Source organism: Portunus trituberculatus, chromosome 46 (assembly GCF_017591435.1).
Source record: "Portunus trituberculatus isolate SZX2019 chromosome 46, ASM1759143v1, whole genome shotgun sequence".
NCBI classification, from domain to species: Eukaryota; Metazoa; Arthropoda; class Malacostraca; order Decapoda; family Portunidae; genus Portunus; species Portunus trituberculatus.
Genome location: NC_059300.1, coordinates 23,060,378 through 23,085,320, shown reverse-complemented (window position 1 = coordinate 23,085,320; position 24,943 = coordinate 23,060,378). Strand labels below are relative to the sequence as shown.

At 37.5% G+C, this 24,943-nt stretch overlaps 1 protein-coding gene across 4 annotated transcripts in view; it reads left to right on the top strand.

Moving 5' to 3' along the window:
• LOC123519952 (protein FAM136A-like) overlaps positions 1-24,943 on the top strand; it is a 43,355-nt gene that overhangs the window by 7,787 nt on the left and 10,625 nt on the right. For 2 of the 4 annotated variants that reach the window (XM_045281698.1, XM_045281697.1), the window contains exons 3-4: positions 4,709-4,786; positions 5,255-5,335. In XM_045281698.1, the coding sequence (XP_045137633.1) occupies positions 4,709-4,786; positions 5,255-5,335 (159 nt within the window). The remainder of the gene's footprint in view (positions 1-4,708; positions 4,787-5,254; positions 5,336-24,943) is intronic. The other 2 variants (XM_045281700.1, XM_045281699.1) reach the window with 1 other exon arrangement.

The following is a 24,943-nucleotide window of genomic DNA, read 5'->3' as shown; positions in this document are numbered from 1 at the left end:
TCCATTCCATTAATCAATTTATAAACTTGTATCAGATCCCCTCTCTCTCTTCTCTGTTCCAGGGTTGGTAGATCCATAGCTTTTAGTCTCTTCTCATTATGTCATCCCTTTAAGTTGTGTGTGTGTGTGTGTGTGTGTGTGTGTGTGTGTGTGTGTGTGTGTGTGTGTGTGTGTGTGTGTGTGTATTTACCTAGTTGTATTTTACAGGAGGGAGGCCTAACTTTGTGTTGTCCTGTCTCTATTTCACAGTGTCTAATGTTATCTTAAAGTCATGTTTAGACTTTGCATACACCACCTCTCTGTCCGGTCTGTTCTATATATCTATCACTCTTTGGGAAGCTGATTTTCTTGAAGTCTATTCTGTAGTTGTCTTTTCTGAGTTTTAATCCATGTCCTCTTGTGTGCCTTCAATCTCTCTTCAGCAGTTCGATCCTATCAGGAAGCTCCATATTATTCATTATTCTGTAGATGGTCAACAGGTTGCCTCTTTCTCTTCTCTGCTCCAATGTCGGTAATTCCAGTCTCTCCAGTCTTTTTTCATATGTAAGAGCCGACAAGGTTGGAGCCAGTTTGGTGGACGCTTTTTGTATCCTTTCAATTTTCCTGGTATTAGGTGACCACAGTACTACTGCATACTCCAATCGTGGTCTGATCAAGGATACCAATAACTTTTTCACTATATCTTCATCAATATATGAGAATGCAATTCTAATATTTCTTAGTATGTTGTAGGTCTCACCAATGATTTTATTTACAGATTTATTGGGGGACATTTCCTTTGTTATGAGAACGCCCAGGTCCTTTTCGCTTTCCACCCTCTTAATCTTCTCTTCTCCAAGTTTATATTGTCTTGTTATTCTAATTTTGCTCTTCCCAAATTCCACAATGCTACATTTCTTAATGTTGAAGTCCATCTCCTATCTTTTACTCCATTCCCATAGTCTAAGTCTTTCTGTAGAGTTCTACCATCATTGTACAACCCCACTTTCATCAAAAGTTTTGCGTCATCTACAAAGAAACTCATATAGCTTTCTGCTCCTTCGTCTGTGTCATTTATGTATATTGCAAACATAATTGGGGCCAACACAGAACCTTATGGAACCCCACTTATAACGTTCTTCCAGGTGAACTCCTTATCTCTAATTGTCACTCTTATAGTTCTTCCAGTTAGGAAATCCTTCATCCATTCCAGCAATTTTCCTTTTATTCCCGATATACACTCGACCCTTGAAACAATGGACAAATGCATGCACGACCCTGTCCGTAGATTGCAAAAGTCCGTTCTTTGCAAAAGTATGTAAAAAACTATAGAATGTACGTAAAATACATAAAATTTTCTAATTTTCGTATTAGTTCAAGCTTAGCAGCCACTGGAAGAGCCTTTTGATTACGCTTCACTGGTTTACTAGGTTTAGGAGGTATTTTGGATAGGTTAAGCAATCGTGGGAAGGGTACAAATGCATAAAAAAGCCATGGTAAGTACTGGACAATGTTCGCTGTTGGTTGAAAACGCACGGACTGAAGATTAAACATGGCGGCCAACAGCTGATGATGCGACCGACCTGCCACCTACCAGACAATAATTTGCTGGGAACAGACAATCGCGCGCATTTTAATATTCGTCCGTAGATTAAACCGGACTCCAGAATTTGTCCGTAGTTTCCGAAATCCGTTGATGGGAAGTCCGTTGTTTCGAGGGTCAAGTGTATCTTCAAGTTTTCTTTTTAATTTTCTGTGTGGAACTTTATCAAATGCTTTTTTTAAGATCTAAAATTACACTGTCAACCCATCCATCTCTTACATGTGTTATGTCTATGACTCTAAAGTAAAAGCATATAAGGTTTGTTATGCATGATCTTCCTTTTATAAAGCCAAATTGTCTTTCATTAATTATATTTTTTTCTTCCAAATGTTTGGTCCATCTTTCTTTGATGACATTCACATATTTTAGCTATTGTGCTTGTTAGGGACACTGGCCTGTAATTTGTTGGGTTCTCTTTATTTCCTCCTTTATATATTGGCACAATAGTGGCTTTTTTCCAGTCTTTGGGTACTTTTCCCTTTTCAGCAGAACATTTGTGTGTGTGTGTGTGTGTGTGTGTGTGTGTGTGTGTGTGTGTGTGTGTGTGTGTGTGTGTGTTTACCTAGTTGTATTTACCTAGTTGTAGTTTTACAGGGCCTGGGCTTTATGCTCGTGTGGTGTGTGTGTGCAATGCAGTCTCCTATTAGGTTCTGTGAAATCTGCAATGAACACTATTTTGAAGCTCTCATTCGTTATTTCACACATTGCCTTCTCAGTTTGGTATGCTTTCCCTCCATTAATTATTTTTTCTATTGTTTCCTTGTTCTTCATTTTGCCATTTAAAAACTTGTAGAAAAGTTTGGGTTCATCTTTACTTTTATTCACCACATCTTTCTCAAAGTTTCTTTCTTCCTCTCTCCTTACTCTAATATATTCATTTCTCGCATCTTTATACTGCTGTCTGTTAACATTATTTCTCTGCTTTATGAGTTTCTTCCAAGCTTTATCTTTTGCCGTTTTTGCTTCTGTGCATCTAGCATTGTACCAAGAATGTATTTTTTCTTATCTCTATTAAAAGGTACATATTTCTTCACTCCTTCATTATATTTCTGTAAGAACATCTCATATTTCCCTTGTATTGTCTTTTTGTACATGATGTTTCTCCATTTAATATCAGCAAAATAGATCCTTAATTTTTAAAAATCTGCTCTTGCATAATATAATCTCTCTCCTTTGTAGTCATCTCTGTAACTTATCTCATACTCCTCCTGAATTATTTGCTCTAATGTGACATGATCATTTCTTCCCATTGGACTAAGTTATTGTATGATGGGAGGGGCCTCTGGCTTCTTTGTAAATATTAGGTCGAGCAACGATGGTTCTTCCCCTCTGTACTTTGTTGATTTCTTCACCCACTGATCCAGTGTATTTACCATAGTCAACTGTAACACCTCCTCGCTCCACTGTCTAGCATTATCCATTTCTTTCATCTCTCTCCAGTTCACTTTTTTACAGTTAAAGTGTTCTTCCATCTCTTCTTATCATATTATCTAGGCACTTAATCACCTCTCTTTGCATATCTTTATGTTCTTCAGTTTACCATGTATTTGTCTTAGGTGGCACATATGTAACTATTTTTCTTTTTTTCAATTCTGCTGTTTTGATTGTTACTCACATTACTTCCACCTTGTCTTCACCATATTGCACATCCTCCACACATATATTATCACAAACCATTATTATCACTCCTCCTCCCCCTTTACCTTTCCTGTCTCTTCTCCAGCTATTATATCACTCCTCTTTAAAGTTAATATGGATCTCCGCTCTTAGTTTTGTTTCAAGGATGCACATTACATCCCGCTATTTCTCCTTCAAATAATTCCTAACCTCCAACACGCTGGATAACAATCCATCTATATTAGTACAAGTCACTCTTGATTTGTTGCCTCCTCCATGACCTCCTCCTTCTTCCGTAGATACCACTTCTTTAGTCTCATATCTAGAACCCTCCAATAAAAATTATTTTTCTTGATCTCAATCTTTTTCTCATTTTTTTCCTTAGCTTCATTTCTTAGCACTTCTTTTTTTCTCTCTCCTCTAGGTTCATATCTCTTTTTATCCATATATCTTTGTATTCAGTATCATCGACCAGCTTCCCTTTCCTTGTCATAATTTCCTCCACCGCTACTCACTCTCACTCTCATTGGTCTCCTACTCCCTTCATTGAATCTACCCAACCTAATCACTTCCTCCATCTCCTGTTCCAGCTCCTGCTTGTTGTACCTGTTTGATAATAGTTTTTGCCAAATCTCTCTCACACTCCCTCCTGAACTTGTTTGGATTTTTTTCTTCATCCCAAAAATCACGAAACATTTCCTCTTATCCACCATATCTTGCTCTAGATCTTCTTTCTCCTAAATTACTTGTATTACTGCTTCTTGTTTTTCCCCCGAGTTTGTCTCTTTACTACTTCTGAAAACTTAACTTTTTTCTCTTCCTGTTCTTGCTTCCATGCATTTCATAATTCCTTCAGCTTGTTTTCACCCAATCCAATTTCTACTTTGTCCTCAATCCCATCTTGTACTTTTTTCTGTAGGCTCCTTAAGGAGTTGTCATAGTCATGACATGTAGCTTTTAGTATATTATTTTGTTTCTTTATCTCTTGTATCTCCTCCTTTAATCCCTGATTGATTACACTGACCTTCTCACATTTGACTCATCTCAATTTCAGCTCTGTGTTTTCTGTTATCAGTCTGTCCTGCTTGTCCATAAACTCGACCACTTCCTTCATGTACCTTAACTCTCCACGTTTATCAACCTCCTCATATTACCTCTTTTGTCCCTAATTCCAGAGAAGTCCTTGACCATATTATCCTCAGTCAATCTTCTCAGTCCAACAGGTGTTTCAATAAATCATTGGTTTTCAGAAGATGGCATTTGTTTTGTTGTCATATGTCCTGCTGCTCCACCCAGTTCCAATTCTCTCTCCATTTTTCCATCTATATGATCCAAAAAAATAATTTATTATGGAGACAGGAGGACTCTGCGGCCCCCTAACCCCCAGTACATATGTCTAGGTCAGGCTCCAACTTCTGAAGCTTTTCCTGAGAGTTGCTGAACACGTCTTGTCGTCAGTGTGTGTGTGTGTGTGTGTGTGCACTTTTTTTTAATGTTGTATTTCTACAGGAGCGGTTACAGAGGTGTGTGATGGTGTGTCAAGATCGTGTAAAGGATCATGTTCATGCTGATGCCACTGAAACTCAGGTTAGTAAGGGCAGATAATTTTATTTAATATTTTCCCAATTTTTCAGTATTACCATTCGTCACTGACATGTTGTAAGTTGTCAGTAGAATTATATTAATTCTTATTTTGCATGAAATGAGTGAGCATATTAAGCATTTGATTTCTAACTTTTACTACTATTTGCATTTGTATTTGTTTTCTGTATGCTCTGTTTTACTTTGTTTCCCTGTAGCATGGCACACTTTTATATCAGTTATTACTAAATGTATCTTACTCTGTGTAGATTTTCTTTCTTTTCTGCATAATCTACTGTAGGCAGTTTACTCTAGTAAACTGAAGCATATTATGAATTTGAATGGTAGAATTCCATAATGTATACAAATATATAAAATAAAGTTCATAGAATACAATAGTTAACTAATCTGTTACCTGTCAAGCAGCAGATATTGGGAGTAACTTATATTTATGTCTGGACCTACCCTCACCAGGAACTCCAACGCAACAGCACACTTTCCTTTGCCAACACAGCAGGAAGTGTGTTGCGTCAAGCAGCCTTGGGGAAAGATGGAGTATGAAAATGATTCATTAGTAGAGTACTGGCATTGGCTTGCAATTGTGTGCTGTAGATTGGCAGTAATTACTGTAGTGCTGTAGTGCTTCAGCTTCTGGGGTCAATCTTTGAACAGTGTGCAAGTTATCACCTAACAAGCTTGTACAGCTATTAATAATTGAGGACAATTTAAAGAAGCTTCCCAAGGAATTTTCTTGTTAATAAAATTTAGTTGATGAATTTTAAGATAAATAAAATGCTGGAAGTCCCAGGAAAGATTGAGTTACTTGGCATCTTCAGTTGTGAAAGAATTGCCATTGTTCCAATTTCAAGCTGTCAATAACTATTCACTGTGATGCATTACTTAAGGAATCCATTTTTTTCTTTTTATTATTTATTTTATTTTATTTATTTTTTTTATTTGTGCTTTCCATTTTCTATGATTATGTTGAGGACTGTATAGTCATTTTCTTTTGTTGTTGCAAGAAAGTGCAAACCCAGTACAAAACTGTGATCATGACATGGATATTTCCCTTAAACAATAAGCCAAATCCATGTAATTAATGGTTAATTATAGTACGAGGGATTTATTTTATTCATATTGTACAAAGGTGGATCAAGAAGATGTGGTTGCTAGAGATTAGACAGTTCATGAGTATTTTGTACCTTCTTTTCTGTCCAATGTTAAAGGAACATAAAAAAAAAAAAAAATGCTGGATGTAGAGATTGATCAGGAGTTGCAAGCATCCGTAACAAGCTTAAAAGGAGGATACAATATAGTATGTAGTTGTCTGTTTGTTATTATTTGAAGCATAACATACAGAAAGGATAGTGACATACTTCAGCATGACATTACATTAATATAAAAAAAAAAAAATAATGGAAATACATAGGTAAAAAAGTTGTGTAATTGAATAAGCAAGGGTTCTAGTTAATTAGTATAATAAAATAAGCTTAAAGTAAAATTTTCTTAATGTATTTATGCTTTCACAAACTAAGATGTATAAAAAGCAGAAGAGAGCCTTAGAATTTTTTTCTTTTTATTTGAATTTGCTTTCATGTTTGCAGATAAAAAAAAAGTTTTTTTTTGATTAGTCTCAGTTATCCCTCACCATTTGTTTGGTCCAGTATATAGATACTAGATCTATTTAGAATTTTGTCTGTGTATCATCTTGTGATCTGTTATCACAATTGCTTAGTCAAACATCCTTTCGTATATTTCACATTCTTGTCAGGTTCACATAATAACTTCTGAACTCTTGTGTTTTTCAGTGATGCCAGATTTGTTTTATATAGGAGACAGGTCAAGATTTACAAGGAAAACTTGTGAAATTTTCACTTGAATTCCACTCCCCAAAAAGTGTATAATTATTTTGAAATGCCTTATAAATGCATGCATGTGTTGTGTTCCTATAATAGAAGCTTACCAGGATGCATAGTCACCATCACCCTCCCTACCCAGTCCTAGATTGAAGAGATTGTGAGGTTGTTCTTATCTTAATGCTAAATTTACTTCTGTGGAACATTTTTATTTAATTACTTCCACTTATATCTGGTCTATTACTCAGTTTAGTGTTTAGTACTAGATCCAACCATGTAGAGGTGTTTTTTACTTCTAAACCTTATATCTTGTGCCCATTGTGCAATCACATAGAACTACAATCTTGACATTTTTTTTTTATTATTTTCACAAGTTTCATTAAAGTACTATTCTTGCTGCTATTTAAGAATCTCACTGAGATCAACCTTCATTTGGCAGTTGTTTGTTTCACATTTTTTATATGCATTTTCTTTATTTTTTCCCATGTAGACATTCCTCTTACGGTGTATATTACTCTACATTCCTCTTATTGCCTACCACCACAGGGCTTACTTCTTGCTTATTTCTTTGCCCTCTTAATCTTTTATTGTCCTGCATCAGTTGTTTGGTTTATCATTGCATTCTCATTCATGATTAGCTTTCAGTTCATGTACTCCCTCTTCAATAACAACTAACCTGGATTTCAGCTTTATAAATTGCTCCTGCAAATTGTTCAGTAGTTATTATAATTTTTCAGTAACTTGTATATTTTACTCAGCTTTATTCCCAACATATACGACTCCTCTTAGTTTGGCAAACATCATCCTGACGTGATCCTACAAATCCTATCTATGCCTCAATTCCACATTCTTCCATCATCTTTGATTGTCTTCTTGCCACTGCTTTAATTCCTCAACATTAGTGTAGTGATTACATATATTCATTCCTGGTAACCCTTGCTAAACCCTTTGTTGTGTATGCTGAGTGATCCAAGGTATCCCAGAAAGGTGTCTAGTTTATTGTTTTTACATATGTTCATGTACGTATGTGAAGTAGTACGTGTAGTACTTGTACATGTGTTTACTGTTCATATAATGAAAGGTAACAAGATTGACATGAAAATCACAAACTTTTATGAAAGGTTACAAAAACAGAAGCAGTTGGATGTATGGATGAAAGACACCAGACACAATACATAGTATTGTGTCTGGTGTCATGCCTATTTCTTGAGATTAGGAATTTTCTATTTATATCGGAGTAAATGAACTTTTTTGTTATTCTTGGATGCCATGCTACAGGTGGAGAAAATAGTAAATTGTAAGTGTAACAGCTTACTTTCATTCAGATATCTCTCTCAGGAGATTCTCAAATTCATTATCTAAGTTGTTTACATTCTCTTCATCGTGAATTATGAAATCAGTGTATCCCTTGAATTACAAATGTATATGGTACCAACATGAGAAAAAGGTAAAACGCATGAATTATGAATTTAGCAACAATAATTAATTCTTTTTAATGTTTTTGTAAGTTTAGCTTGTCCTTCAGATTAACCTCTGAAATACATAGTTTACTTTACTGTTGTTATTTGCTTGCTTAAATGTTTAATGGGAGTATATATACAGAGGACCATCAGACTTCAAATACCCCAAACTTTGAACAATTTGGATGTTAAACAAAATGTTCAATAAATTTTACTCTCGAACAAAATTCGGACTTCAATAAAGGTGGCTGAATCCAGCCGAATCCAGCTGACGCAGGCACTATTGGCAGGAGGTAAACATCTGTTCCCTGTTTGTTTTGGTTTGATGTTACTTTGCTCTGATTCCTAGCTGGGGGTCAGGACATTTGACCAGAGTCACTTAACCAGGTAGGATGGTTGAGTAATATTTCGTAAAGTACATTGACCTCATAACTAACCAACACATTTTTTAACTACTATAGTGACAAGGTGTAACAGACGTAAAACAAAACTAATTTTTCATTGAGGTTGTATTGAGATGTAGCCTCAAATGTAAAAATTACTCAGAAATAACCATCTGTATTAGTAATTACATAATGCCAAGCCTCCCTTGCCCTCTCACACCATCATCTACATGTACCATGAAGTTCGCCACTAAGTTTTACATAGTTTTATTCTTATTTACTTGGGTAAAGATCTGGGATCTTGGTGTGGATTAAAATGATTTACAGTCAACTCTCAGTTAGCACAAGTTTGAATAACGGGATTTCAGTTTAACGTGATTTGATGTTTAAGGAGATTTTGATTAAATAACGCAATTTATTGAACTTAACGTAGGTTTGCTTCTGGTCTCCTAACTATCACTCGGTGCCATGGAATCAAGGTGATCCTCATGTCATGATCTTGTATGAATACAAAGATATGTCCATTATAGCAGGTAATAGAGAGTGGAAACACAAATATTGTGGCAAAAGCAACACACAAGCTAAAGGGGGTCACAAGAAGAAGAAGCGGCTGCTGATCACCAGCTTCTTCTTCTTCTTCTTCTTCTTCTTCTTCTTCTTCTTCTTCTTCTTCTTCTTCTTCTTCTTCTTCTTCTTCTTCTTCTTCTTCTTCTTCTTCTTCTTCTTCTTCTTCTTCTTCTTCTTCTTCTTCTTCTTCTTCTTCTTCTTCTTCTTCTTCTTCTTCTTCTTCTTCTTCTTCTTCTTCTTCTTCTTCTTCTTCTTCTTCTTCTTCTTCTTCTTCTTCTTCTTCTTCTTCTTCTTCTTCTTCTTCTTCTTCTTCTTCTTCTTCTTCTTCTTCTTCTTCTTCTTCTTCTTCTTCTTCTTCTTCTTCTTCTTCTTCTTCTTCTTCTTCTTCTTCTTCTTCTTCTTCTTCTTCTTCTTCTTCTTCTTCTTCTTCTTCTTCTTCTTCTTCTTCTTCTTCTTCTTCTTCTTCTTCTTCTTCTTCTTCTTCTTCTTCTTCTTCTTCTTCTTCTTTTTACTAACTTATATATCATTATTAGGTCTCCTCTTTCCCATCTATCCTTCAAAGCTAGTAGATCCATCTTCTTCAATCTTTCTTCTTTATTTCTCAGATCATCTCTGAAGCAGTCCTTTGGATTCTTTCTAGTTTCTTGATGTCTTTCTGCCTGTATGGTGACCATATCAGTGCTGCATATTCTAGTCTAGGTCTTATCATAGTGGTTATGATCTTTTTCATCATACTCTTAGCCATGTAATTGAATGCCACCCTGATTATTAGTTTTTTTTTTGGCCTGCAGCGCCTGTAGGCATACTTGAAGAGTATATGTGGGAAGCACTGTTCAGCTTCTGCCCATTAGTGACACAGGCAATTTTGTTTATAGTGGTTCCCATATTAGGGCACATATTACCACCCAAGTGCATCTTTGGAGTAACCACCTAGAACCTACATGGTGACATGTAGGTAACTTTAAACCCCTTGGCAAATGGCATAGCTTCAAAGTGGTATGTGGTGGAATTCGAACCTACATGTGGACGTCTACCCAATCCCACGCTCACCACCTTATCCACTACGCCACCGCCTCCTTATAAATGTTGAAGAAGATGGTCCATTTATATTTCTTTCTGGAGTCAGGGTGTTTTGTGTAATCACTCTTAGGTCTTTCTTCTCTCTTTTTCATTATAATCTCTCCTCCCATTTTATATTCCCACATAGGTCTTCTATTACATTTACCCATTTCCATTGCATAGCATTTCCTGCTATTAAATTCTAATTTCCATTTTCAGCTCCATTTTCAGATCTTGTCAGTATCTTTCTGTAATTCCATACAGTCACTGATGTTCCTTATTACTCTCAAAAGTTTTGCATCATATGCAAACAGTTTTATGTAGCTAGTAAAACCCTCGTTTATTGCTGACGTACTTGAAACGTAATTAGTGCCAGCACTCAACCCTGTGGTATTTTACTGGTTTACTGGTTTAAGATGTTTCCCTTTATTTCTCCCATGTGTTCTGTGTTCCTTAGGAGTCTTCTATGTGGTACTCTGTCGAAAGTCTTCCTAATATCTAGACACACTGTGTCATTCCATCTATCTCTTCCTTGTACTTCATCTATTACTCTTGTATAAAAGCTTAGTAAATTTGTTATGCATGACCTTCCATTTCTGAACTCAAATTGGGAGTTATTAATTATTTCATTTTCCTCAAAATATTTTAACCATTTTTTTTATAACAATTTGACAGATCTTTTCCACAACACTAGTTAGTGACACTGATCTATAATAATTTACAGGCTCAGTCTTTTCTTCTTTTGTATATTGGGACTATATTTGCTCCTTTTGATTCTTTTGGTATCTTTCCTTCCATTAGAAAGTTGTTGATTACATCCCAAATTAGTTCCACCAGTTGTTTTCTACATTCTCTTAGTGTCCATCCTGACACACCATCTGGTCCCATTGCCTTTCTTACATCCACCTTTTATAGTAATTCTCTAATTTTCTGTTTTTGTACCATGACATCTCTTAATCCTTCCTGTGTTGCTTGGTTGTTTGGCTCTATGAACTCTCCCTCTTCATCAAATACTGATTTGAAGCTTTCATTCGTAAGTTCATTAATTTCTTTTGGTGTTTCATGTATCCTATTCCCCTTAATTAACTTATTAATGGTTTGTTTGTCATCTTTCCATTTATATACTTTTAATAAAAAATCTTGGGTTCCTTTTCACATCTCTTCACTACATCCTTTTTATAATTTCTCTCCTCCCTCCTTATCGTAATGTATGTTTCGTGCCTCTTTATACTGCTTCTTATTTGCTTAATTTCCTTTTGCTTCCTTAATTTTTTCCAAGCTGCATCCTTACACTTTTTAACTTTTTGCACATATAGCATTATATCATGTGTGTTTGCTTTCCTTTACTCTGTATACAGGAACATATCTCTTTACCTCTCATTATACGTTTCTAGGAATATATCATACTTCTCTTGAATTGTCTTGCCTTGCATAATTTTCTTTTACTCAGTACTCTCAAAGTAACAACTTAATCCTCCAAAATTTGACATAGCATGGTTGTCATTTTTTGTTTGTGTCCCTTGTGTCTCAAAATTTCTTGATCCTTGAAATTAATTTCTAGGACTACATGATCACTTTTTTCCATTGGCTATGGTATTTGATATTTGGACAAGGCTCTGTTTTTTTTTTTTTTTTTTTTTTCATGCCAAATCCAGCATAAATGGTTCTTCCTCCCCTGTATATCTTGTATAGTCCTTCACCCATTGGTCCAATGTGTTTACCATTGTCAATTGTAACACATCCTTCCCAAATGTCCAGCGTGACTGTTTGCATCCATTTCTTCCTAGTTGACATGCTTGCAGTTTAGATCTCCCACAAGTAGCACTCTTCTGTCCTTCCTTAACATATTGTCCAGGCAATTTAATATTTCCCTTTGCATTTCTTTATGTACATCAAGCCTCCATGAATTATTCTTCGGTGGCACATGTGTTACTGTGATGCTCCTTTTTTCCCTCCCACTGGTCCTAATTGTTACGCTTAAAACCTCTGCCAGTCCATCTCAGCACTGTACCACCTCCACGTATATATCCTCTCGAGTCATTATCAATGCTCCTCCTCTCCTCCTACTTTTCCCCTTCTGTCTCTCCTCCAAATATTATATCCCTGTTCTTTAAAATTCACCTAGATGTCTTCACTTAACTTTGTTTCTATTATACATACCATGTCCAATCCTTTTTCCTATACAGTATTACTCCGCTTAACGAATGTTCGTTTAAAGAATTTCCGGTTTAACATACTATGTAAAGTTAGACCAAAAATCCGCATAACGTACAACCACATCCGTTTTAGCGAATTTTTTGGGTTTGAATTTGCTGGGTGAGGGACCGAACACGGTAGTTTCGCTGTGATTGGCAGGCTCCCCGCCTCTGTCTCTAGCGCTCCTGGAGCTGGATCCAAAATTCTTTAACGTCAGAGCAACCTCTTGCAGCGAAATGGCATCCATGAACGTGTGGAGGGACGGTGACAAGGTTGCTATCAGGTTGCTCTGAGGTTGCTGGGAACACCACCTCTGGAGGTGGTGTTACTGTCTTATATTATGCATTTATGTTCACAAAACAACATTTCTATTAGCTTTTTATGAACCTTGCCCCTAAGAAAGGATTGTTTTGTAATGCATAAAGTGAAATCTTACATGGAATACCAAAAAATAAAGCAGAGATGAGATGAGCCATAGACGAAGTGGGAGACTCGCTGCCACTCGGCCGCTTCTTCTTCTTGTGACCATTTTGCTTGCGTGTTACTTTCATCATGATGTTTATGTTTTCACTCCTCTATTGCCTGCTATAATGGATATCATATCTTAGTATTCATATACGCTCATGCCACGAGGATAACCTCGACTCCGTGGTACTGAGTGACAGTGAATTACTAATGAAATACCGCGGTATTTAATTAATACTGAGATGATTTCTTTAACCATCACTTTCTCCTCTTCTCTCACAAATGTCACTGGACTCTTTTTTCTGCTTGTCTATATATAACCATACACTTTTCTTTATCCACTGTATCACTCACTAATTCTTCCTTTTCTTCGATCACTTGTATGACTGTTCTTTGTTTTCTCCCTTATTTGTTGCTTAACCCCATTCAACTTCTTTTTTGGGGGTGCCGCTGTGGTACAGTGGAATCATGCATGCTTTGGGGTCTGAGGGGTCTCCAAGAGCATGGGTTTGAATCCTGTCCACAGTCCAAATGTAGGTTGGGTTTCCTCACTCGGGGTAATGGTTTCCTAGCGGGTGGGCTTTGAAATAAGAGGTACCCCAAAAAGTATCCCGTTTAGCTCATAAATTCCCATGAAAAGCCCACATACATATATAAAATCTTGACGCATGTTTTGCATCATTTGGGCACTCGTGACATATCCAATGACGCACATATTGTGTCGTGGCTGCTTTCTGCTAAGATTGTGTTTTCTTTTCTGGATACTGTATCAGATCTCCCAAAATGTAGGTTGTATATGATGCAATGGCATACGTTACTTATATCATTGTTACAGGATAAGTACTGATGTGCCATGCTGGAAATAATTATTTTTTTGTTTTTAAATCTTTTATGGTACCAGTAGATTAGTTTACCATAAAAACGAATATTTTCTCTCATTTGTCATCTTCAGAAAATGGTTTTCAGATGGCAGACAATTTTTTTTTCTCTAAAATTTGCATTGGTTTATTTTGTATTATACATACCTATTATAAGAAATCACTTACCATTATCATTAGTTCTGTAGTGGAGAGAGAGAGAGAGAGAGAGAGTGAGAGAGAGAGCTGCTTCTGAGTCAGTCATCTCCCCACCTGCATCCAGCCTGGATGTGGCGTCAGGAGCTGTTTTCTGTTGCCCGGAATTAAGAGGTTAACTGCTTCAGCGAAACTCACTTTTCTTGTTACGTTTTCCAGACTTTCCTCCATTCCTCTAGTGTTGTTTTACTTATCCACTTTTCCCGTTTCCACATTTGAGTTTAGCTTTTCCTGCAGCCTTTGTACTGCTACTTCATAGTTTCGACATTTGCCCATAAGGGTGCTGTTTTCCCTTTTTATTTCATGTAGAGTTTTCTTCATGTCATTGTTCATTATAACAGTACTCTCTAATTTGAAACATCTCTCTCAGCTCTAGGTTTTTCACAATCAGCTGATCCTGTTTTTAAAAAATCCAGGCAACCATCTCCCTCAAAACTCTTAAGTTCTCTATCCATTGTGATAATCCTTTTCATATTGATCCTCCTTAAATCCGGAAAACCTCCTTTCTGTACTCCAGTCTCCCAGCTGTCTTAATCCCAGAGGTGCTTCAATAATCTCACTCCTTGGTCCTCTCATCTGGTTCCCTGTCCTTTATTTACATAGACAGCTGTGCCAACTGTGCCATCCATATTCTCATCCCCTTCCATACTTCATCTTGGCCTCAACCTAAGCAAATTCATTATAACTTTGGAGACAGGATCACTAACTTAGCCCCCTCTCCTCCCCGTAACACATCATAAGTTCTACTAGGCTTCATAGTCAGGACTTGGCAGTGTAACCCATGCCAGATGGTCGTGTTTTGGCGTCTACTTCAAACAGTAACTGGCTCGTGTGTGTGTGTGTGTGTGTGTGTGTGTGTGTGTGTGTGTGTGTGTGTGTGTGTGTGTGTGTGTGTGTGTGTGTGTGTGTGTGTATTTACCTAGTTGTTTACGGGAGGGAAGTAAACTCATGGTGTCCCGTTTCTATATCTTTTATCAAATTTCTTCTTAAAAGTATGCACAGTCCCAGCCATTACAACCTCCTCATCAAGTTCATTCCAATTGTTCGAAACTGTATAAGGAAACTATACTTCTTGACATCTCTTCTACAAAAACCCTTTTTCAACTTTAAACCATGTCCTCTTGTACTGCGTGTGTCCAATAGTAAATAGTCTTCTTTATTCACATCCTGCATACCATTAACCATTCTATAAACATGTATCAAATCTCCTCTTTTCCTTCTTTTTTCCAATGTAGTAATGTCCAATTTTCTCAATCTTTCTCCATAGGTTAAAGTACTTAAATTTGGAACCATCTTTGTAATTGCTTTCTGCACTCTTTTCAACTTCATAATATTTTTCTTTTTATGAGGAGACCACACGACCGCCGCATATTCTAATTTTGGTCGTATCACAGAAATTGATATCTTCTTAATCATCCTTTCTTCATGATACGAAAAGGCCACTCTTTGCTAAATTCATCATACCATTAACAATTCTATTTATATGCTTGTCTGGAGTCAAGTCATCTGTAACAGTCACTCCCAAATCCATTTCCTCTTTCGATATCTCCAATTTGACACCATTCATATTATAGTCGTATTGTATTATCTTTTCACTCTTACCAAACTCCGTTTCCTTACACTTATTCAAGTTAAACTCCATTTGCCATGTTCTACTCTAATTACTAATCTTATCTCAATCACTTTGCAGCACTAAACAGTCATTCACATTTTCAACCTTCCTCATTAGTTTTACATCATCAACAAACAGGCTTATATAACTTTCAACTTCTTCACTCAAGTCATTAATGTAGATAACAAATATTAGTGGTCCCAACACAAATCCCTGTGGGACACTACTAGTTACCTTAAGCCATGATGAACACTGGTCACATATTACTGTTCTCATTTCTCTGTCATTAAGATAATCCTTCATCCACTCAAGTAATCTTCCACCAATGCCTCCATACTCCTTTATCTTTCATAACAATCTTCGATTTGGTACCTTATCAAATGCTTTTTTTCATGTCAAGATATAACGCGTCCATCTCTTTCTTGAATGACATCAATCACTCTTGAGTAAAATGATAGCAAATTTGTGGAGCATGACCTACCTTTTCTAAAACCAAACTGACAGTTTGTTATTATATTTTGTCTCCCAAGTGCTCCATCCATCTCTTTAACCATTCTCTTGTACAACTTTCCCATCACACTGGTCAATGACACTGGTCTATAGTTTAAAGGATTTTCTTTACCACCTCCTTTAAATATCGGTGTGATATTTGCTCTTTTCCAATCCTTAGGCACTAAACCTTTTGTCAAGGATGTTACCACCAAACTGAATTTTTCCAGCTAGTTGTTCTCTACATTCCTTCAAAATCCAGTTAGACACTCTGTCCGGTCCCATTGATTTATTTATATCAAGCTCCTTTAACATTTAAAAAATTTCATCATATGTCACAGAGATAGTGTTCAATGAGTTACACCTAATAATTTCACCATCAGGGTTGAACTTTCTTTCGTCAGTGAAGACAGAACTAAAACATTCGTTCATCATTTCTGCCATATCTCACGCTTCCTCATAAACTGTGTCTTCAACTTTAAGCCTAGTTATCCCTTCTCTCTATTTCATCTTACGATTATGTGTCTAAAAAACAACTTTGGTTCATCTATGCACTTGTAAATTATATTGCTCTCATATTTCTTTCACTCCAACCTTATTGTCTTGACATTCATTTCTAACTTTAATATATTCATACCATCTGTTTTCAGTTTTATTCCTCCTCCATCTATTCCAAGCATTAATCTTGTCATTTTTGTCTCTTATGCATTTAGCATTAAACCACACTTTCCCTTTTTTGGCTCCTGGTCCCCTTCTAGGTACAAAACTCTCAACCGCAACATTGAAAATTTGTAAAAATTCATTTTTTTTATCTTGGATATCCTCAGCCTTCTCAAAATCACTCCAATCCACCTCAGCAAAGAATTTCCTCAATTTCCTGATATCAGCTCTAGCATATCTACCTTATACTCTTCATTTACAGTCTCATTCTCATTTAATACATCCAACGCCATTAACACATGGTCGCTTTTACCCAAGGGACTTCCACATTGCAAATTTATAATATTGTCCTCAATGGTGGATCACTTCCTCTAAATCTAGTATCACAATCAACCCATTGAGTCATCAAGTTTTTTGTTGACCAATTTAAAACCTTGTTGCTCCAGGAGTTTTCACTTCTCCAGGGCATCATCATTTCCCAGTTCACTTGACAATTAAAATCACCTGCAATAACCACATCAAAGTTTTTCTTAACAGCTTCCTCTAAAATTCTTAAAACATCCACCAAAATATCATCATGTTCATCCCTTCCCCAAGCATTACTCTTACAATCCAACATAATTTACATTTTTACTGTTGGTACCTGAGACTGTTACCTGTAAAATCTCAGAATTTCCTTCACTTCTGATTGCCTCCTCCACTTTAACTCCCTTCTTAGTCAAAATCATAACTCCTCCACCTTCTTTAATTCTATTTCTCATCCACACTTCATACATGCCACCACCAACATCAGGAATCCCCCATTCACTTTTCCACTTTGTGTCAGTTAGTATCATAACATCCGGTTTAATTCTGTGTGTGTGTGTGTGTGTGTGTGTGTGTGTGTGTGTGTGTGTGTGTGTGTGTGTGTGTGTGTGTGTGTGTGTGTGTGTGTATTTACCTAGTTGTAGTTTTACAAGGCCTGGGCTTTATGCTCATGTGGCCCCGTCTCCATATCTACACTTATCCAGTTTTTCTTTAAAACTATGCACACTCGTTGCTGACACCACTTCTTCACTCAAACTGTTCCACGTCTCAACACATCTTTGTGGAAACTATATTTTTTAACATCTCTCAGACATCTTTCCTTTCTCAGCTTTTTACTATGCGATCTTGTGCTTTGAATGTCATATTCTTCTCTCAGGATCAGTTTCTCATTATCCACTTGGTCCATTCCGTTGATCAATTTATAAACTTCTATCAGATCCCCTCTCTCCCTTCTCTGTTCCAGGATTGGTAGATCCATAGCCTTTAGTCTCTCCTCATATATCATCCCTTCAAATTCTGGAACCATTCTTGTAGCCATTTTTTGTAGTCTTTCCAACTTCCTTATGTGTTTCTTTTTATGGGGGGTCCACACTACTCCTGCATATTCCAATCTGGGTCTTATTATGGTACAGGCAACCCCCGCTTAACGAAGGGGTTACGTTCCTAAAAACACTTCATTAAGCGAACCGATTATAACAAGTTTAACCCCTGATTTGAACTTCCATTGAGAGTAAGCAAAGCATCATAGTACAGTAAAAGTTTAATGAAAGTAAAAATTATGAAGTTAATCATTTAGGTAGTTTAATTTAAGTCATTATAATGTACACTAATGTATGTATGTACGTAACTTTATAATGTTGATGATCTTAACTTTATGAAGGGAGGGAGAGTGAAACGGGAAATACACTAACCGGCAACCTGTGGAATGTAAACAAAGTGCGCATCATGGTACCGCATACAAAACTTATGTACCACATTTCCACAAGGCTTTCCATTTTATCCATTGTAGAGTCACGAGTTCAGGTGGTTCTTTTAGCTTTCAAGGAAGATGCGGTCTCACCAGCCTTCTTAACCCTTAACTTCCGGGGATTAAAATATTTTTTCCTGTCTAATGACGGGGAAAAATGGTACACCTAAAAATTGTCAGAACACAGTTTGAATACTGATAATTATTTTCTCTGTGTTATTCTGAATACAATGATGTACTTTCCAGCTCGATATGACGTCTGAGAGTTTAGTTATTGCCTTATCAAAGTTTCCTCCTCCGGGCACGGTGTGACCAGTCAAGAGGAAACAGCCGGAGAGCGACGCTCTCTCTCTCTCTCTCTCTCTCTCTCTCTCTCTCTCTCTCTCTCTCTCTCTCTCTCTCTCTCTCTCTCTCTCTCTCTCTCTCTCTCTCTCTCTCTCTCTCTGTGTGTGAGAGAGAGAGAGAGAGAGAGAGAGAGAGAGAGAGAGAGAGAGAGAGAGAGGAAGGAAGGACATATTATCACTGATTTCTGAGACACGTGTGTGTGTGTGTGTGTGTGTGTGTGTGTGTGTGTGTGTGTGTGTGTGTGTGTGTGTGTGTGTGTGTGTGTGTGTGTGTGTGTCATATATCACTGATTTCTGAGACACGTGTGTGTGTGTGTGTGTGTGTGTGTGTGTGTGTGTGTGTGTGTGTGTGTGTGTGTGTGTGTGTGTGTGTGTGTGTGTGTAAGCATTACTCTCTCTCTCTCTCTCTCTCTCTCTCTCTCTCTCTCTCTCTCTCTCTCTCTCTCTCTCTCTCTCTCTCTCTCTCTCTCTCTCTCTCTCTCTCTCTCTCTCTCTCTCACACACACACATGCCTGCGTCTCCTAGAAACACTCTGTGTCCTTGACACATTATCTGGAGTCTGTTCTTCATCATTATTGCCTTCACTGTCACTTATACTGTGTAAGAGTCTCTGTCTCTCTGTCTGTTCTCCTGAGAAAGCAGGTGAATGATGCTCTACATCCGTGTCCTCACTACTAGTCTCTTCACTTTCCCCAGTTTCTTCTTCTATATATTCACTGTCACTTTCTTCTAGCTCAGAACCACTGCTAAGTAAAAGGGTTCTGCCTTGCTCCATGGTGATTTACAATCTGACCCGATCCTTCGCTGTTATCACTGACCTTTCTACCCAGCGTCACCGGAGTTGCCAAGTGTCGCCCATAAACGGGAAAACAGTTCAGTTACCTCTAAAATTAGGAGCTCTTGTGGAAACACTTGTGTGGTAAAGATGCCAGATACTTACTCACCATCCGCCTCAAGAGAGCGCGCGAGACTTAAAATTACGCCGGAAAAATCTTGATTACTGGGACGAATCCCGTCACCCGGACGTTCTGGCAAGCGTTTATATCGACCGGAAGTTAAGGGTTAATAGAGTCTGCTGACTTGAAAACAGTAGAGACAGTAGATGGAGTCAAGATGATGGCAAGCAATGTTTTTAGTTTTCTGGCCTCTCTCTTGTCTGTGAATAATACCCAGCTTTACTTCGAGAGAAAGACACTACCTGGTCTTCTTAGGAACGTTAGGCCACATTGCAGGGCGTTTTGGTGGTAAGTTGAACTAGGGAAGATGAGCTGCTGGTGATGCTGTTATGTTTTGACTGATCTTGATCTTGACTGGGGAGTGAGTGGTGCGTGTGATCTTGATCTTGATCTTGATGCTACAGGTGACGCAGAATTTCTTCTGAGTCAGGCCTTTGTATCGGCAGTGCTTGTGTTGTCCACAAGAGGCTTGATCTTGATCTTTATTCTACGGGTGTCTCAGGATTTCTCCTGAGGCAGGCCTTAGTACCGGCAGCTCCTGGTGTATTCAAAAGCCTGTCAGCTTGCATGATACGGTGGGGCTTTCAAATTTGGAAAAAATTACCTGGATAAAACTTCGTTAAAGCGAATTTGGTGTTCGTTAAACAAGCAGATTGTAGTAAAACGAAACCTTCGTTGTAGCGAAATTTTGTTGTGTGAACCTTCGTTAAACGGGGCTTGCCTGTACTTATCAATATCTTCATCATTTCTTTGTCCATGTAGTGAAATGCTAATCCAATATTCCTTAGCAAATTATGTCTCTGAAAATTCTATCAGTATGGCTTACCAGTTGATTGTTTTCTTCCATCGTCACTCCTAAGTCCTTTTCCTTTTTTATTTTCTCCAGTTCTACTCCATCTCCCATCTTATAGATTCCCACGGGTCATCTTTCACTCTTTCCCATTTCCATGACATGGCTTTTGTCCACATTAAATTCCATTTCCCACTTTTTACTCCATTCCCAGATCTTATTTAGGTCTTCCTGCAGTATTTCACAATCCTCTTTGCTTTATAACTCTGCACAGTTTCGTATCGTCTGCAAACAGATTTATGTAGCTGTGTGTGTGTGTGTGTGTGTGTGTGTGTGTGGGCGTGTGTTTGTGTTTGTGTTTTTTGTGTGCGCTTGCTTGCGTACATGTGCACTGATGTACAAGTATTTACACACACATGCACACACACTATTACTCATATAAACACCCATTTCAAAAGTCTTGAGTTTCCCATGTGTGTGCAGTCACTTCCCATAGTAATTACTTAAGGTTTGCCATGACGCCATAACAGTTACACATCCAAACATGAGATGCTTTTGTTTACCTGGGATCAAGTATTGAGAGATAAGTAAGAGATAGAGAATCTGAGATAACATGATCCAAGTTCTTTTTATGCTACTATATTTTAGGAGGATATGTTCAGATGCAGAAACTTGTTATGGGGCCTATGGTATCTACTGTTGGTGGGAACTGTGTACAGTAGATTAACTTGGTAAAATAGTCACCACTAATCTATGAAATGGATTTTAAACAAATTTCAAATTTTGAATGCTTTCACACTTTTTATGTTTGTGAGATCATGAGATCATCATCAGAGAGCTCAGGAGAGAGAAATTCCATTTTCATGGTCTACAATTTTTTTTAGCATTTTAATTTCTTGCTAAACTGATGAAATCCAATTATTTGCTTTCTTTTATGTTGTTGTTGTTTTTGTTGTTGTTGCCTGGCACTGTTCTGGATGAAAATTAGTGCCAGACATAAACTGAACTTGCAAGTATCATCCTCAGTATGTATTCAATTTGCATTGGCTGTAGGACAATGTCAATGGAGTTAATCCATTTTCTTGCCATAGAAAGCTTAATATTTTCTACAGTGATCTTCACACACACACACACACACACACACACACACACACACACACACACACACACACACACACACACACACAATAAAGAAACAATGGATCGAATTCCTTGAAGACAACAAATTAATATCAAATAGCCAATTTGGTTTTAGGAAAAGACGGTCTTGTGTAACTAATTTATTGAGTTTCTATTCTAGAATAGTTGATAGAGTACAAGAGAGAGATGGGTTGACTGTATTTATTTGGATTTAAAAAAGGCGTTTGACAAAGTGCCACATGCAAGATTACTATGGAAGTTAGAGGAGAAGGGTGGCTTAAAAGGAAGCACATTGAGATGGATAGAAAATTATTTGAGGGGAGAGAAATAAGGACGGTAGTTAAAGATATGAAGTCCAAGTGGAGAGCAGTAGAAAGCGGAGTGCCACAGGGGTCAGTATTGGCACCAATACTTTTCCTCATTTATATTAACGACATGCCAGAAGGAGTGAACAGCTACATAAATCTGTTTGCAGATGATACGAAACTGTGCAGAGTTATAAAGCAAAAGGAGGATTGTGAAATACTGCAAGAAGACCTAAATAAGATCTGGGAATGGAGTAAGAAGTGGGAAATGGAATTCAATGTGAACAAAAGCCATGTCATGGAAATGGGAAAGAGTGAAAGACGACCTGTGGGAATCTATAAGATGGGAGATGGAGTAGAACTGGAGAAAGTTAAAAAGGAAAAGGACTTAGGAGTGACGATGGAAGAAAACAATCAACCAGTAAGCCATATTGATAGAATTTTTAGAGAAACATATAATTTGCTAAGGAATATTGGAGTAGCATTTCACTACATGGACAAAGAAATGATGAAGAAATTGATAAGTACTATAATAAGACCCAGATTGGAATATGCAGGAGTAGTGTGGACCCCTCATAAAAAGAAACACATAAGGAAATTGGAGAGGCTACAAAAAATAGCTACAAGAATGGTTCCAGAATTTGAAGGGGTGACATATGAAGAGAGACTAAAGGCTATGGATCTACCAACCATGGAACAAAGAAGGGAGAGAGGAGACCTGATACAAGTTTATAAATTGATCAATGGAATGGACCAAGTGGATAATGAGAAACTGATCCTGAGAGAAGAATATGACATCTGAAGCACAAGATCGCATAGTAAAAAGCTGAGTAAAGGGAGATGTCTGAGAGATGTTAAAAAAATATAGTTTCCCGCAGAGATGTATTGAGACGTGGAACAGTTTAAATGAAGAAGTAGTGTCTGCAACGAGTGTGCATACTTTTAAAGTAAGATTAGATAAGTGTAGATATGGAGACGGGGCCACACGAGCATAAAGCCCAGGCCCTGTAAAACTACCACTAAGTAAATACACACACACACACACACACACACACACACACACACACACACACACACACACACACACACACACACACACACACACACACACACACACACACCTATGTAGTAGCTTAGTAGAGAACATCCTTGCCTGCCATTCAGGAGGCATAGGTTTGAAATTTCACTGACAGCAATTTCTATGTTTGAGCAGATTTATTGGGTGTGTGGTGTATGTTAGGTCTGAACTTTGCATAGTTTCTGAGGTCTAAATTTCCTCCAGAGGACATCAATTGATAAGGCCACACATTTGCATGCACACTTGTACATTGTATAACCTATTATACCGTGTATTATCCATCAAACATGTTCTGTTTCATAATTCATAAATATTCCATTAGTTGTGGATGGGCAGCATAGTGACTTTATTCAGGTTAATAGTACATGAGATGCCAAGTGGTCACAAAGTGGTAGAAATCTACTTTGGTTTCATTTGCACTTCCTTCCTTTTATTATTTAAAAACATTATATCCCTTACAGTATACTATTTGATAAAGCAGACTTTTCCATGCCATGTGTGTAAATTGGAAATTGTCCTGACAGCAATTAAAACTGGTGAATGGAACTATTAATGTTTGTTAGCTCTTTATGTTCCATGTGATTACAAAATGTAGTATATTTAATGAGAATATTCTATTCCATAGTTTATGTAATGCTGCCCCACAGCTTTGATCCTTAGAGAGAATGAAAGAAAAGATATTACTGCAGTGCAGTACATAAAGGCAAGAAAAGTGAAGGAATTGCCCTATAATGGGTTCACGTTATTTATTTATTACTTATCAGTTTAGGTTTTTTTTTTTTTTTTTTTTTTTTTTTTAGCTAAAACTTCATGTTAAGCTTTTTGCAACAAATCCTTGTCATTTCCCTACTTTGTTTGCTGCACCTCAATCCAGGCTTGTAGCAATATAAAAACATTAATCCTTGGATTCTTAACATGATGTAAATAATGAAAGAATACAACTCTCTCTCTCTCTCTCTCTCTCTCTCTCTCTCTCTCTCTCTCTCTCTCTCTCTCTCTCTCTCTCTCTCTCTCTCTCTTAGTTTAAATTTTTGGTGCATCATGGATAACTGGTTAACACAGTGTGTATAAGTATATATGTGCTTGCTTACATACATACATACATACATACATACACACACACACACACACACACACACACACACACACACACACACACACACACACACACACACACACACACACACACACACACACACACACACACACACACACACACACACACACACACACACAAGCCTCTTAATGTGTGTAGCCCCTGTTCACCTAGCAGTAAATAGGTACGGGATGTAACTAGAGGGATTGTGGCCTCACTTTCCCGGTGTGTGGAGTGTGTTGTGGTCTCAGTCCTACCCGAAGATCGGTCTATGAGCTCTGAGCTCGCTCCGTAATGGGGAAGACTGGCTGGGTGACCAGCTGATGACCGAGGTGAATTACACACACACACACACACACACACACACACACACACACACACACACACACACACACACACACACAAAAAAAAATCAAGATCATACATCCACACTGCACTTCACTTTGATATTACTTCAAAGCCACCAAGAATATCTTTTACCTAGAGTGTTAACTAAAGGTGAGAGCTTTGTTTTAGTGCTGTCCCGTCTAGGTGGCAGGGTTAAAATGTCAGCAAGATGGAAAAAGGAGCAAGGAAGAAAGTGAGAACTAGAATGGACGAGGGCAATGAGTGTTTGCTTACACCCAGCAGTAAGGTAGAAGCTCACTAGAAATTATTTCTCTGGCTTCAAATTGGAGGATAGGTATGATGACTGAAACACCAGAGAGAGTTTATTGTGGAGGATGGTCATACATCTAGAGGTCCTAATGAAAGAATTGATGGGTAGGCTAAAATCTGTGGAAAAGGACAGTGATATGAAGGCAAACACTGAAGTGGTGAAGAGAAACTATGATCATCTGAAGAACAAAGTTTGTGGTAGT